General features: G+C 35.3%; 1 protein-coding gene across 1 annotated transcript in view; it reads left to right on the top strand.

Annotated features, from left to right (window-relative positions):
- ipo11 (importin 11) overlaps window positions 1-16,461 on the top strand; it is a 179,039-nt gene extending 162,578 nt beyond the window's left edge. The window contains exon 30 of the mRNA XM_015396107.1: window positions 11,775-16,461. Coding sequence (XP_015251593.1) covers window positions 11,775-11,939 — 165 coding nt within the window. The 3' untranslated portion in view covers window positions 11,940-16,461. The remainder of the gene's footprint in view (window positions 1-11,774) is intronic.
- The last annotated feature ends 930 nt before the right edge of the window (window positions 16,462-17,391 follow it).

The following is a 17,391-nucleotide window of genomic DNA, read 5'->3' as shown; positions in this document are numbered from 1 at the left end:
AAAGAATTAAGAACATTACATTTTAACCTAATTTAAAAAAAAACACAGTGTAGTCAAGTGCAGATAATTTTCTGTTAAAGGAAACCCAACGGATTGCATTACAACATTCAGTCCTCCTTGATGAGCATTTAGTGGCAGCTGACTGTCACTTGCATTTTGTTTTGACTTTGCAGCAACATAGTATTGAGCCTTTAGTGATGGTGGAAAGAAAAACTACGATTTAACAGGAAGAAACATACATCATAACATGTCTCAGTGTGTTTATTTTAAGACAGAGCATGCACAAACAATGAAACTGAAATGTTGCTGCAAAACTTTCTATATTTAATTAAGTAAAAGTTGGTGGCAATAATAACACCTTTTCATTGTTTCATCTAAGAAATCAAGAAGTGGATAAGCCCTAAACCAGTTTTCATTTGATTGGATGAAAAACACAAATCAAAGATTATACTACTTCTCAACAAATTAAGAAAGTTACACTCTTCTATTTTTTCAAGGTTCTTTATACAGAAATGCACTTCTTTTACATAATTTTTAGGACTCTTATTTATGTGTAGAGCACCATATCATTGTTGTGTTTTTAAGAACATTGCTCTCAATCAAACAAGGGAGCAAGTCTTGTTCAGAGTATGTTAACAGTACTATATGCCCAGAGCATGGATACAAACATGGGTAGGTCTATGCATGTTTTGAGCAAAGTTAGCACATTCCGTAGATAGCATTAAAGGCTACGTTTATGCTGTGACTTCCAGTGTCAATATGTGTTGACACCAACTATATAATGTCGGGTCCTGTGATTTCCGTGTTGCAATAACCTTGGATTCAATCAAGAAATTTAGCAAATCAAATGGAATCTAGAACAATATGTGGAATCTGGTAGACTTCAGTCATTTGGGTGAGACTTAGCAGTCTGTTGGATATTTGGTCCATAATCCCTGTATCTGTATCTAACCCGGATTGGGCTCTTCTCTCTATTGACAAGAAATAGCTCAGCCATTGTGAAGAGGTAATGCAGACTCAAAATAAAAAATAAATAAATAAATAAATAAAAAAAAATATATATATATTTTATCCATCTGAAGAGTAACCTTTCCCCAAGTTTTGTCAGCACACAATCAACTGTGTATATTGGAATAAATGAACAGTTGCAATCAAGGAGTCGCATCATAAACGAGGAGAAGGCATGCCTGCAAACTCTTTAGCATTAAACTACTTCAACATTAGCAAAGTGCGAGTTTATTGTAGATTGTTGCAATTTACGTGAAAAAAAGACATTGTTTAGAAAAAAGGAAAAAGCTTTGTCAACTTTTGATAAAATCCTGATAAAGCCCTGCAAGCAAGGGGGTGTGCATGTTAGCAGCCTGTGGAAAAGAAATTCATTACATTTTGAATCTTGTGGTTATTCGTTTGTTAAATATTTTTTCAGTCACTTTATGATTGCATACTATTGAGCGGATTGAATGTGGCTGGAATGAAATTGTGAAAGAAGAAAAAGAATCATTTGATTCCTTTGCATCAGGAGTAAATTGAAAAATGAAACTGTGCTACCTCTTCTACTGTGAACATTACTGAGCAGGTCTCAATACAAATAAAACATTTTTTGCTACTTTTCTATGTTAAAAACAGATGGAGTGAAACCACTCAGTTAACATTATTGTATACCGCAGAAGATAAATTCGGGCAGACTTTTACAGCTTTGGGAGCAAAACATTTCATTTTGATGATATGTTTTATTGGAAGTATTTCCTTTACTAATTTACTAACTTTTTTCCTAACCTTTTCTACATCTGCTCACTTGGACAATTTTAAACCTCTCCACTTTCTTCACATCGCATTTGTCTCTCCTCTTTTCATCCTGCCTCATTTATCTTCCACTCTCTCTGAGGCATAAAGACCATATCCTTTTTATCAGTCGAGCCACAGCAGGAGCGTGTCACTCTCACTCCACCCTTCACTCTCATCACTCCGTTTCTCTCATCATTACTCAATTTATTTTCTTCCTCACAAGTTCACAGGTTTCATCTTTTCTTCTATGCATCTTTGCTGTGGTCTGAATATTTAGTGTGTGCACCATCAGGTTGGCTTGTGCTTTCCAGATTGCTTGTTTCTCACCTATTTTTTCATGCGATCCATAGGTTTCTGTTCCTTTTTAAGGGGTAAGCCAGTATTCCTTACTTATTTCTATTCCACGGTATGCTGCTGTTTACTGTTACTCATCCAACACTAAGGTTCCTGTGGAGTGGACAGAATAGGCCATTATAGGCATGGCGTCCTCTAGAGGATTTATTATTATTAGAGCCTCCTAGTTACTGAGGAGTCTGCATTTTTGTGTTTAAGTAACGATTAATTTACAAATGATTCAGGATTTTCTCCATTAAAAAAAATCAATAAAATGTTAAATATTTTAAAATAAGCATTAAGAGCAGTCTGCCTCATCTGTCCAGTCTGCAATAATGAATTGACAGTTGTCTGCCAGTCATTAATATGGCCTAAAAGCCACTTAAAAAAAAATCTGAAGAATAAAATTAATTCAAAAATAGACATAAGAGGTATTCGTTTTTTGGTTATCAAGAGTGTTTTGTTCGAAGATTTCTTGATAGTCTCCATAACAACCTATATGAGAGGCAGGAACAGCCATACAGAATCTCTGAGACAGCAGCTGGAACCAGTATAGCTCCGGTTTGCTGGCCTCATCCCCCCTCTCTCACCCCCCATTCCTCTTTCTGGTGAAGATGGTGGAGAGAGAGACAACTGCTCTGTCACAAAAATATAACTTCTTGGAGACAAGCAGGACTAAACACGGAAAAAGTTGGCTAAGTGCCGTCAACATGAAGTTCTCGGAAGGAATCCGGCTGATTCTCATAATAATTTTGACCCCACAGGGTGAGATCTTGCATGGAGCCCCAGAATGAGGAAGATTATCAGTGTTCTTATATGTGTTCCATTTTCTTACAATTGCTCCCACAGTTGATTTTTTTCACACCAAGCTGCTTGCCTATTGTAGAGTCAGTCTTCCCAGCCTGGTGCAGGTCTACAATGTTGTTCCTGGTGTCCTTCGACAGCTCTTTGGTATTGGCCATGGTTGAGTTTATAGTGTGACTGTTTGAGGCTGTGGACAGGTGTTTTTTATAAAGATAACGAGTTCAAACAGGTGCCAATAATACAGTTAACGAGTGGAGGACAGAAGAGCTTCTTAAAGAAATTGTTACAGATCTGTGAGAGCTGGAAATCTTGTTGATTTGTTGGTGACCAAATACTTATTTTCCACCATAACTTACAAATAAATTATTTTAAAATCCCACAGTGTGATTTCATGCATTTTTTTCTTCTTATTTTGTCTCTCATAGTTGAAGTCTACCTATGAAGAAAATTACAGACCCATCTCATCATTCTAAGTAGGAGAACTTACACAATCAGTGGCTGACTAAATACTTTTTGGCCCCACTGTTAAATGCAAATAATAGACCCGTCAAAATGACGGCTGTGGGAGACTGAGGTAAATTAACCATATTTATTTATTTTTTTTGTTTTTACATTGATTAAAAAAAAACTATGTGAAAATTAAGGTAATAAAGAAACAGGAAAGGTCTGTTAACATGAGCAGCATATGATTAATGTAAAAAAAAAATATTCTTTCCCTTTAAAATCTCAGAACAGTCAAAATAAGGACCTTTGGAGTTCTAGTGAGTATACTTAAGTCGTAATTCTTTATTAATTCTTTCCTACCAAGATGCAACACTATTTACTGACTTTACTTATCTTCAGACAATGTTTTGTGTAAATGTTGAGTTCTGAATTGTATACTTAACATATTCATTATTTCATTATATTCATTATTCATTATTCATTTTTGAGAGAATTTGCCCTGGATTTACTTTACAGGGGGCACATCTAGTTTTAACTGCAACAATTGCAGCTCCTCTGGGAAAGCTTATAAATGTATATATGTAAATAAATAACATTTCTGTGTGTTGGTGTATTTATGAGAATGGGCATTGACGTTAATTGGTAGGACCTGGCTTACAGTCTCATCTCTGATACACTAAAAAAGCATTATTTTTTTTAGATTGTGGTCAGGACTTTATGCAGCCAGTGATCTTTTTCCCTAACAAACTTGCTCATCCATATCTATGAAATAAGTTTTATGCACTGATCCTCTTATATGGTTGAACATTAAGACACCATGTGAAAACTGGTCTGGCACTCGGAGGGAGGGTTTTTTTCAGAGTGGTTTTGTATGTTGCCCTTTGCTTTCACTGGAGATGAGCAGTCAAAGGCAATTCTTGAAAAACAGCCCCACACCATAATCCGTCCTCCAGCAAGCTTTGCCTTTGTCACTATACAGTTAAGAATGTAAGACTTTTTTTTTTTTTTTCCTCAGATGTTCAGACCAAGAAGTGTGATTCTTTGTTAAATAAACAATCTCGTCTTTTGTAAGTTTATACCACTGAATTGAGAGCTTTTCAAAGTGCTTCATAATGTAAGGAAATCCATTCCACAAAACTCACTCTAATGCTCTTGAAGTGACCTGAAGGCCCTTGATATTTGAAGGTCTGCAGTCTCCTTTTTCTGTGATTTTATGCGAGTTACCACTTCGTGACTGAGTTGCTGCTCTTTCCAACTGCTTTCACTTTATTATAATACCATGAACGGTTGACATTTGAATGTTTGGTACTGAGGAAAAGTTCAGGAATGGACACCTGCTTTATCTCGACACTACAGATGAATTATCTAAGCTTCTGAGATTCATTTAATCTTTCCCTTATGTTTGTAGAATTATACATACATTGGTGCCTTTTAAAGAGCTGTGGCCACAAAAGCAACCAGATGTTATTAATTTGAGGAGTGTCTTATGTTTTGAGCTTCTGATTAGAAACTAAGTAAAAACTCTGTGGTGATTAATTCCAGCTAAAATGGGTGTCTTGATGCTTAGAAATATGCAGAGAATTTGAGAACCATACACTTTAGCTTTTGGCAGATAATCTTTGCTATTGAAAAGCCTGTTCAATGACAAAAACTCTTAATTTGATAGTAAGAGTTCTGTCCTACTCATAGTTCTTAGACATGTTTTAAGCAAGTCTGTGCTTATCGAATGGAACAAAAACATGACAATGAAAGGAAAATAAGTCTATTGACAATATCACTATGGTTTAGCTCATCTCTGACAAAACAGCATATAGGGACAAGGTCACCAGGTGGGGTATTGTCTGAACAACTTGGGCATTACTATCTCTTAGACAATAAAATGCTCCTAGACTTTAAGAAGAGGCATCCTGGCCTGCAGCCCATCATTATTAGTTGGGAATGTGTGGAGAGTAGGGCATCAAACTGTACAGTTTGCTGACTATCTTCTACAGCTGCTCCGATGAGTGTGCCATCTTATTGTGTATCTGTATGGTTTACAAGCTGGACAATGACTTACATGACGGCACTACAGATGATCACCAACACTGCCCTGAAGTTCATCACCATTTTCCTTCACTAGAGAACCTCTTTCTCTTTTTTAAACTTGCAGTCTCAGAAGGGCACACAGCATTCTGAGGGACCGTATTCAACCAGGACAGCCAGTGTTTGATCTGCTTATCTTGGGTTGATACAGAGTGCTGTGGTCACGTACAGGACAGATATTATTATGTGCTATAGCTCTAATAAATCACTTTTTTAAATAGCCCATGTGAAGTACACATTTCCTTTTCCGTAAAAATTCAAAAAATATCCACTGGACTTGGTTTCCAAGATTTGGAAACCAAGTCCAGTGGATATTTTTGAATTTTTACGGAATGACTATGACCTGGATGACTGAGAACCTTCATCAGCACACATTTCTTTTAATCTTTGTTTCACAACTTATTTTATTCTGTATGAATAAATGATTTTTTCTATCTATCTTTGCAAGATGACACTACAGATTATTCTTTTCTTGTTTTCTCAAAAAGCAAAGAGAAAAATCAGATTATAGATCTTGGTCGTTTCCATTACAGCAGTTTGATATGTAATTGACTCTGAATTAAGGAGTTTAGAGGGATCTAAAGACTGCTTTAATAATGGAGCAAACCTATCTTTAAAATTAGCCAGGTAAAGAAATTAAATATTTGAGCCCCCCTTTGAACTGTGTATTTCTGAGTCACACAGTTGGTAAAGCAGGAATTTAGCCTAAGCATCTTTTAAGTGTGGACCCAGCCTTCCCTGGCCTGAGTAGTCCACGCCGTTAATGGCAGTGTAATGGTGTGGAAAATGGTCTGTTTGCATATTTTGTCCTCAAGTAATCAGTCACGTTTTGAATGACATTGCAACTGTGCTGGTCCTCACTGTGTCCGTACTCTAATGGCACAGTTTACCGTCTTTCAGGAAAGAGATACTTATAGCGGTTATGATGTACAGTGGTTATAAACAGAATAAATTCTCTCTCTCTGCCAGAAAGGAAATATTTAGCCCTCCTTGTCTGTTTTTAAACATCTCAAATAAAAATGTGACATTGATTCAATTTCTTACATATACATAAACTTTAACATGACCAATGTCAATTGTGAGTCACAAAATGCTTTCTTTTTTTAATTCCACTGTTAACATACCTGCTGATATTATGTAAGTCCTGAACAGCACGGAGGTTTTGTTTTAAAATCTCATTTAATATGTTTTAAGTGTGACCAATATTTCTTTTCAATATTCAAACTGTCCTTTATACCACAAAATACCTTTTATCTCGTGAACTGGTTTGCCGTTTTCTCATTCAAATTCTAGCATAGGAGCATCCAGAAAGTCAAACTTGTCAACTTTTCCATTTTGCTTTTGCATGACTATGTATTTATACAATGTTCCTATAATACTTTGACACTATAAAATCTCAGTTCTTAGACCTATACACAAAAACTCATTAAGCCTTTAACAGAAAAACAATCATTTTGTAGATTTTCATATTGGTGGAAATTAATTGTTTTTGTATTTGAACTTAATCAAACCTTACTGCCAGAAGCTTATCCTATTTTTAACAACAGTAAAATTATAAACATCATCATATTATATTATAAATTACTATTTTACAAAGTATACATCTCTTAAAAGCATGGCTAAAATAATTTATTTGGGCAGTGTGATTATTAAGATCTATAATGTCACAAGTGGTTGGAAGGACTGACACAAAACAAAAAAAATACAATGGCCCCAATCTCAACAAAATAAGTTTTAAGACAATTGTTGGTCTTAGTAAAAACCGTTCTAAAATGGAAACCTTTTAACTGATTCCAAATTGGATTCTGAAGACATTTTATCCAGGCTGACAGACTATAACCCTGAGGAAAAAACGAAGATCAGAGAGGTAGAGCTATGCAGCTGCAAGGCATTCAACCTTTTATTTTGAAGTCATAACATTACTCTGATGACCCACAACTCATGGTGAATGCTAACTACGACGCTGCGAAGGGAGCAGTGTGACAAGTTTAATGAATGTCGTCAGAACTTAAATTACTGCAACTTTATTTTTACCAGTTTCTAAAACTTACTATTGATTGATGTCTCCATATATTCATCACTAAGAAATCATTCAATTATGTGAAATGCAGAAAAAACAATTACAAATTGACCTGTATTAATGACTAACTCTGATTCTTGAAGAAAAGAAACATACCATAAAATAGCCGCATTATTTGTGAATAACTGCAATTGAAATGTAAGTTTAATAATGGAAATAAAAATTTAGAATGACTTAGTCATTAATGGGTTTTAGTATGAGCTGCTGTTCATCTTTATCATTCTCATAATCTGATCACGAGCACAAAAAATCTCCCTAAGGATTTCCTCCAAAGGCTTCTGGATGGAACATTTTCAATTCTGTGCCCGCAACAGTTTAAAAAAAAAAAATGCACAAAAAGCAGCGAAAAAATCAACAAGCCTCTTGTGTCTCTCTGTGTGCGCAGCAGTTCTGGCAGTGAAGTGAAGCATTTTTATGAGAGGCAGAAGTTTTTGATAGACGGTGAAATGGTATCTTCTCTGTTAAAATAAATTTAAGCTGTAAAAATAAAAAGACAAAGCTCTGCCCTTAGTGGCTCAGACTGGTACTGGTATGCTCAGTCTTAAGGTGTTAAACTATACCTTGACAAGTTTTGACTTATTCCTGATTGCACAACCCTGACAGCTAAATCCACCTTTTTTCTGACTCAATTGTAAATTAGTGATTGATGTGACATTAACTAATCCGCTTAGAGGGAATTAAATGGTCAAGATTTGTACTTGGAGGGGAAAAACTTGCATGCAAGAGAACTTAAAAGCAGAGTCTTACGTGTTGATATCCATTGTGTGTCCTCAAACAGACCTTAACATAAATGCATTTAATGTGATTAGCTTCATTTGTGTAATTGTTTTTCAAAATACAATCCTTTTACATACATGTTATTTCTTATTTATAGGTGCATGAAAATTAAATTCTCAGATATTTTGGTTTACTTTTTGAAAAAGATTATCAAAAACAAAAAAATTTAGATTTGTAAGCACAACCTGTCTATGACTGAAGATGTGTCAATGCTCATACTACCAAATACTAAGGATTGTTTTTAAAGTTCTGGCTTTGAAGAAATAATAAAGATAGAAGAATAAAAGATAAATAAAAGCATACTTTTTTTTTTATTATCGTCAGGCGGTAAGAACGAAGTTGGTCTCTTTATAGCGTGTGTTTAAATTCTTAGATTAGATATCCTTGAAGTACTTTTCTTTAGAAAATGTCCCCAGGAGTTTGATGACTACTTGAAAGGTAATTATCAAACCACTAATCCCAGCCTTAACAAAGCCGTATAATGAAAGTTGGCAGGTCTGTCATTATGTACCGGATCTGTTCCACCTTTGTCTTTCGTATTCTATATCACAACAATCTTCTTTCATGCCTTGTGTCTTTTCAATGTTTTTTTTAAACCAACTCTCTTATATATTTTTTCTCAGCCTAGCATATCCTCTACCTCTCCTTGCCTAGTAACTCTCTTGTGTCCTTATTGTTGACTCTGTTTTTTTCCCAAGAGGAGACACTGGGTCAGACTTATGTTTTTTGTTTTTGTTTTTTTGCAATAGGAGCTACTCTACAGTTTTTCTTTCTGTTTTTGTATCAGTGCAGTTTCAAGCAAAGTCCCTGGACATCATGTCTCAAGTGCATTGCTCTTCATCCAGACACACCTGCTGCTTGCAGAAGCATTGTACTTTCTAGCTCACACTCACCTGCTAGCATTCTGCCGATTCATCTGTAAGACAGTCTCCTTATCTCTTTCTTCATTTCCCTGAAGTGTTTTTATCGATTTACACTGCTTTGCTAAAAAGATGCAATCTTCTGGATTGTTGGAGTCTTTTGTTGTGCATGTACTATGCATTTGGCCTTTTGAACGAGGATGAATGTACTTTTGTAATTTCTTTGGAATGAGTTCCGAATTGTTAATGCTTGGAAGCTGTAACTGCAATCCTCTCCCTCTGTTCAGTGATGTTTTTTTCTCTCTTAACAAAGATGACTCCCCTCATCCCTCTTTCAAACCATCTGTAAGTGATTTTGGCAAAGTAATTTGAAAATTTTACATAGATCATATATTTTTTAATATTGAATTTGTTTTTAAATTTGGTCTTTTCTATCGACTTATAAGCCACAATTCAAACAACAAAAGAATATCTCTTAAACTGGTAAAGGTAGTAACTTAACTATAACGCTGTTTTATTTCAGTAATGAATTCAGAAACTTTGAGCCTCTGAATTTATCACACATTATTAGTTCCCTCATTCCTCTTTCAAACCATCTGTAAGCATTGTCTCATTTAGACTTTCTCTTAAATTTCTTACTGCATGATGTGATAATGATCTGCTCAAGTGAAACCATCTTTTGGGGGAGGAGTACTTTGTTAATGCAATTTTGAAGGTAAATAAAAAGTGATCAGATAGGACAGGATTGTGAGGAAATATTATTACTTCTTCGTACACCTTATGTCACCACGAGGTCCAACGTATTAAAATGAGAACGTGTGGACTATTCAGATTCTGAATAAAGCCAATCGAGTCTAAGATAAAAGGTTTCACATCTAAGTATCGTCCGATCACCGGTCTCCCTTAATTAATCATTTATTTTTTATCACAAAACAATTAATCTCTATTAAAATCACTATTTCAGCTCTAAAGATTACTTAAATTATACTTTATACTTTAAATTTACTTTAAATTTTTCCTTTAATGCTTTTATTTACAACTCCAGCATAATTTATAGTTTCAATCTCAAAAACGGGGTTTAGGTCCTGTTCAAAGACAGAGCGATCCTTCACCCAGGTCGTTTATGCTGAAGGTAATTATGCAAGTTAAGTGGTAGTTTTTCCATTAGGACACTTCAATAAATTGATTGCACTGCCATGTCAAAGTAGTAATTACCATGGCAAGTGGTTTTTTTCCCCACGACCCATTAGTGGATAAATATTTTCATTACAATACTCTGCTTCTGGACGTTTTTTCCTTTTCTCCTTATTGGAGTTGGCAATGTTCTTTCATCCCTGTGCTGCTATCATGTCAATGTTTGGTCTGAAATCATATGTAACTCTAGTGAGAAAGACAAAATATACCCAGGAAGTAAATAGTGATTGAAAATGCACCTCATATGATCGTTGAAAACAAAATAAGAATAGTGCGTTTGATTCCTTTCATTTACAGGCTAGTGCAAATAGACTTTGCCTTTTTGTCAAACGATGTTGAAAGTAGTGATATTGTCACTACAGTTTCTTTGCAGAGTGGAGCCTTTCAACCTTAACTGTGCTGTTGTTTGCCTCTTCCCTGGTTCCACTTCACAGAGAATAAATGACTGTATGCTTAGCCACAGAAATGTATCATCTCCAGTCAGCCATCTAACTTTCCCGGCCTCTTTTTCACTCTATTGTCAAGGACTGTTTTTCCAGGGCTTCCTCTGTATAAGATGAATGGCTGTGACCACATATACTGAGTCATTTTCTTTCTGATTCTTTGTTTAATGTTTACATCCGTCTTGAGAAAGGCCATCTTGTCTGAACTGCTTTTCTCTTTTTTTTTCAAAATCCACTTGAACTTAGTGATATTGATCCAGACACTACATGTTTGTCTTCCTAAAACTTGCTTATTGTTACTAATGTTAATTACAACTCCATTTAGACAAATCAGTTTGTTAAGTAAAAGAGTCAGGTCCACTTTCAATCTCTTTGTTTTGCATTCTACAAAGAGCTTGTATAATATGTCTCGTTTTATGTTCTGTAATTTAAATGTAACCCCTTTATTGTCCCACAATGGGGAAATTCACTCTGCATTTAACCCATCCCCTCGGGGAGCAGTGGGTTGCCATTGTGTGGCGCCCAGGGAGCAGTGTTGGGTTACGTTTTGCTCAGGAACCCAGAGTGGAGGCTGCAGGGATCGAACCGGGTACTTGCAGCCTTCTCAACATTAGGCCAAAAGTCCCATGTGTTGATTAAGATGGACAGATAGGAAATAGTGAGTCCAATTCTACATGGTTAATTTTGGCAAATTAATTTGAAAATTTTACATAGATAATATATTTTTTAATATTGAATTTGTTTTTAAATGTGGTCTTTTCTATCGACTTTTAAGCCACAATTCAAACAACAAAAGAATATCTCTTAAACTGGTAAAGGTAGTAACTTAACTATAACGCTGTTTTATTTCAATGATGAATTCAGAAACTTTGAGCCTCTGAATTTATCACACATTATTAGTTCCCAGAGAGACCTGCGACCTCACATAATACCACTTTTAAAGTAATTTCTGTTTGTTTTTCTCTCCTGCAGTTGGCCCTGGAGGACCCTGTCCACAGCGTGTCTCTTCAGCAGTTTGTCTATGAAAAACTGAAGGCACAACAAGCTATGATGGGGGACCAGAACTTCGGGGTCCTAATGGAGACTGTGGACACAGAGCTGGTCAGGCAGCTCCAGGAATTCCTGCAAGCCCTCTGAACATAGCAGTCCTGCACTTCCTTATACAAATTATTCTCTACCACCATTTGAAAGAAACAAAAATGGCTAACGATCTATCTGTTGTGTTTGAACTTCCAACTCAGACCTTCCCAACGTCTACCCAGACTATGCCTTATCTATATTCAATCCTAGCCTTGTCCAGCACTCTTTGTCCCCTTCGATGTGATGTGTGGGTGCCTACAAATGTTTCAAGACTTTCAAAACACCCACATGTAGATATCATACCAGAGCTTCCATTCAATTCTTCTAGTTTCTTAACTTCAGAAAGGTTTGACTTGAGACAGGTTAAAAGGTATGATTGATTGATAATGGAGAAATATATAAAAATCAGCTACAGGAGCCAAACTAGAAGCCTTGGACTGTTTTCCAAAGGAGGATAAAAAAATATTCAGATTGTAAAACAAATGTGTATTGAAAAAAAGGAATAATAACCCGAAGGATCTTAAACAGTGTTTACAGAATTTATTCTTAAAGGACAAAAAAAGAAATGTAATTTTGTATGTGTATGAATGATGATTTCTAATTTTGTCATAAGAGGTCAGCTTGAAGTTACTACTGAGTGATTGTTTTTATTTTCTTTTTTTTTTTTTTTCATAAGTGCGCTGAACCATATTTTATGTATATACTAACTGCTGCTAATAGATGGTGTTTCAGAACACTTCGGTCACCAAAAACTTCTTTACAGTTCTTTTTTTCATGTTCACCATTTCGATTCTTGATTTCATCAATTATGGAGCATTTTATTTCATTTTGGCAGATCAAAGATTTACTCAGTTTCATTTGAGAGAGCTTAATTATAAATTACAGCTTGAAATGTTGTTTTATTGTAAATTAGAAGTTATGGAAGGGAAACTCAGATCTGATAAAGAAAGAACCTCTGTTCATGTTATAAATTTGATTTAAAATTTATTGTGCAAAAAAGTTCCTTCATTACTTTAGTTTGATAGGCCTCATAGGTACAGTAAGATGTGAGACAGTAGCTCCTTTGATACTGTGTCAGATTTGCAGCCTTGTGCTTTCAGACCTGCCTTCCATTGAAACCTGGAAGCCCATTTTTTAGTTATCTGTAGTTTCAGCCAGTTTAGTAGTAGAGAATGTTGTTACTTTTTACATTTTTTAGTGGGTTTAGCTTTGAACACCACACACAAAGTAGACTATGATACTGTTTTTTTTTATTTTTTTGTGGGAAATAATACCTGTTTTTCTTCTCTAGCCTTTAATAAAATGTAAGTAATTAGCCAGAGCAGCTGTCGCCTTCTTGTACCCATCTGTGTAGCTGGAAAACACCAACCCTGCTGGTGGTCATTCAAACTGCTATTGTTTTACAATCTGTTTGATTTTAAGTTTCAAATAGCAGAGTAATCCCAGGTCCTAAAAGAGTTACAACAAATTATACAAATTATTTAAAGTACTTTGGGTCAGGACTGGAATTGTCAAACAATAGTTGTATGCATAACATAGCAATGCTGTATGACTTTGGGCTTTTTTATGCATTTGGTAAACATTGAAAGATAAGTCTATTCACTTGTCAATCAAGCGATTTAAGGAAGAACTGGTAACTTATATTTGATGTTGATGACGAGCAGCGTTGAATTGGTGAGTTCCGGCAAACCATTTAATGATATCTAGGCGAAGATAAATATGTTTGTGAAAGTTCATCTGAATATATATTTTTTTTTTATATATAAAAATTTATTTGGGTGAGACTTTGCTAGAAAAGGATATTTGTAGCATACCAAAACAACAAACTGGAATAATTAGGAAAATAGCATCAGAAATTCTAGGAAAACGGAGCAAAGCTCAACTACATCCGTGCTGCTGGCTCATTATTATCACGGTGCTCTCGGCTGAAAGAACTCAATAAACAAGGAAACAACATTATGGAATATTGTGTTGTTTACTGTCTGGATGTTGAATTCTTAAGGGTTGGAAAGCTAGACAAAAAGTAGTGATTATAGTGCAGTTCTCAGAAGTAATCTCAAACTGCATCTCCCAGGGAGCATTATTGAATCTGTTTATGAAAAGGTAGGTATTACAACTACCGTAGTATGAAATGCTCTGCCACAAAAACACAAGTAGCAGAGTGGGGTTCTTAAAGTAACTTTATATGAGATAGCAAGTGGTATATTTTTTAATAACAGCTGTACAGCAAATGTAGTGAAAAACGGCTAGATAATAGGAGTATGCATACTTTCACCAAAACGCAGTTTTAAAGGAAAGCCCTCATTTGCTATTTCTGCATCATATGCATTTGGATTGGTTATCTCTTTAGGCGGTAAGACATAACTGCCTGGATCAATGTGTAGTAGGGGAGGTTAAAGAGAATCATTTGGCTTTAGGATCTCTTTGATGGCTGAGTGACTTGACAGGTTCCACTGAAGATTGTGAAGCATTTTGTTAAAGTCTGATAAAATCCCTTCTAAGAATTGCCTCTAACATCCAATCATCCTTCCAACCATTGTCTTTGCTTGCTTGTCGTTAATGGGTGGGGGGGGACTGGCTGAGAAGTGGACACACCCTGGACAGGTCGCCTCTCCAACTAATATAAGGATGGATAAGATCAGAGAGTGAGAGCTGTGCAAAAACGATCTAGAGATAAGTAAGAATTTCTAGTTAAGTGTATTTACCCTTGATTTGAGTAGGTAAATAAGATGATATGCCAATGGAATCAATATTTTCACTCTTAGAATGAGATAATTAGATAATATACATTTGAAATAAAACAATGCAAGTGTTTCTTATTTTAAATGTAAAATGTCTTTGTCTATTTGCAAAGTTAGACTTGGATTTAGACAAACTTTGTCATCTTGCAGTGTAGAGGTGCCACCTTATGTCAATTTATCTATGATGATCCTTTAGTCATGTTTGATGCTACTGTGGATGGTGGCAAAGCTTTAGAAGATGTTGAGAATTATGTTCTTTCAAATGTAGTTGTCTAATCTAATGTATTTTGTTGCCTTGATTTTTTTTCCTCTCATTTATTTCTAGCCATGCTTGTCACTGGTAGAAGTTATACTATGTAGTGGCACAAATAAATCACCTTAAATAACTTCTCCTTGTTGAAAATAATGATCTTTCTCTTCTTGCTTTTTCCTCACTGGTGGTGAATGGATTGATGCATTGGCATTGACTGTACAGTGCGTTCAGACAGGGTTACTCCAATGAGTCTGGCATCAATTCTTTACACTAGTGACAACTCATAGTTTGCATGCAAATGACGCCTGACAATATGTTATTTCAGTTTTCAAATGATCAGGCATGGCTTCTTTTTCCTCTACCTTATAATCTAAAGTTCTTAAGACTAGTCAGAGCTACACTCTAATTTTCCCCCAAGACTCTAATATAGTTTTTTTTATTCAAAGGTGCCCAAAAGGTTTGTCTGAAATTAATGCTAATCTCTTCCTCCCGTGCTTCCTGCTTCTACAGCAAATATCCTAGAGTTTTCATGGCCATGCTGTCATTTATCTAAAGAGAGTTTGATTGTAATTTGCATCAAAGTCTAACTAGTACTTAGAAAGGAGCTATAAATCAGTCACGCATGAACTGCTCTAAAAGTTATCGTTTAGAACAGCGGTATATAATTCCAGTCCAAGAATGCCAGTATCCTGCATGTTTAAGATTTGTCCTTGCTTCTGTTTGATGGCTCATTAACAGACTTTTGATAAGCTGCAATTATTTGAAGCAGGGGAACATCTAAAACATGTGGACATCCTTGGTTTAGAGGTATAGAGTTAAGACTGGAAGGGCAGCAACATGTATGGATTAAACAATGTTTTATACATTGATGTATCTTTATTGAAGCATGTATTTGATATTTAAAATGTTAAAAAAACTGAATATTTCTAACTTTCCCTTTCATGTTTCTCTCCCATTCCCTTCAATGTTCTTCTAAGGCAAAATAGAAAAGCCATATTGCTCTCTTGATACTCTTTCTCTGTGGAAAATCTCTAAATGCTGTACCACACCGTAATATTTGCTGAGGTTGCAGCTATTTGACTTTCCTTTAAATGGTTTCCTGTGTGGTTCTGCCGCTCAGTTCTGTAACTTCAGGGTCTGCAAAGTTAATAAAAAAACACTTTACTTCCCAGACATCTGCCCTTATAAGATTACCTACAAACAGTTTTTTTCTTTCCAAGGAACCAGAACTCAAAGGTACCAGTGGCCACCATCGACCCATTTTTCTTAATTGGTTTAGAATCAATGTACTTCAGACTAGCGGTCACTTTAGCAGCTTATAGAGCGTGAAGAGACTATTAAGGATTCTCCTCTCCGCTTCTCAACCTGCTGTTTCTTCCTCACCAGTGCTATTAATCCACTGGATTCTCATTCATCTTTCCACAGGTGCACTATCAGCACAGCTTAGCACTAATTGTTCCCTGTAGTGCATAACAAAGACGAGCAATAAAATTAGTTCTAATCAATGATTTGCGTTCTTTATTTCATTACCTTCTGCTAAGATTACATAATTAAGTAGCGTCATGTTGCTCTGTCCCAAACTTGGAGATATGTTAATTTATTTATCCTTCTTAATTACTGTTTGTTTATATATACCTCTCAAGGTTATTCAGAAAGAAAAAAACTTTAATTTTTTAGTGCTGAAAAGTTTCTTCCACTCCCTATTTCTTCATACTTAGCTTTTAAAGGAACCAGGCTTTCTTACAATCTTTTAAATTGCTCTCCATCAATAGATCCTCGGGCATGCTGACAGTCTTTTAAGGATTTCTTTGAAAACTTATTTGCTTTTTCACTCATTTTTGGCTCACTCCTCACATCTCATGACAGCATGTTATGTAGGACAAGTGGAGGACAAAAGAAGAAAAAAAAAAGCCTTGATTTTGGGACTGAAAGAATAAGTACACCCCGGGTTTAATAACATTTAGATCCACTCTATGCTCCTTTCACTTAATACATTTTTCTCTCCAATCCCAGATAAGGAGTTTTTTTCCCTCACTTTTACTTATATTTGAGCATTTGTAAGAAACAATCAAGTCCTTATTCAGTAATTGAATTGTACATTATCTTTACTATATATATATATATATATATATATATATATATATATATAATATATATATATATAATATATATATATATATTATATATATATATAGTTTGTTTATTTAAGTTTATGGTGCTTTCCAAAAGTTTTAAATTTCCCTGAATTTTGCCACATGTGAAATTGTGTTTTATGTAATAGAACCAAACAAAGGAGCTAATAATTATGAACACAAAGGAGAGTTACACATGGTTTTCATCATCTATCCATTGTCTGATTGCCTATTCATGCAACTTAAAAGTGATTTAGAGAGACCAGTTGAGCTAGCTGTAATGTTTATGGAACGTTAGAAAAAGCTGGGCCAGTTGGTGAGAATCAATATATATGCAGAGGGACAAAACTCAAACTCATCCCAGAAGGACCTCAGCCTGTTAT

The sequence above is a fragment of the Cyprinodon variegatus genome, unplaced genomic scaffold, assembly GCF_000732505.1.
Source record: "Cyprinodon variegatus isolate N-32 unplaced genomic scaffold, C_variegatus-1.0 Scaffold26, whole genome shotgun sequence".
Lineage (NCBI taxonomy): Eukaryota > Metazoa > Chordata > Actinopteri > Cyprinodontiformes > Cyprinodontidae > Cyprinodon > Cyprinodon variegatus.
This window is presented reverse-complemented; position numbering and strand designations above follow the sequence as displayed.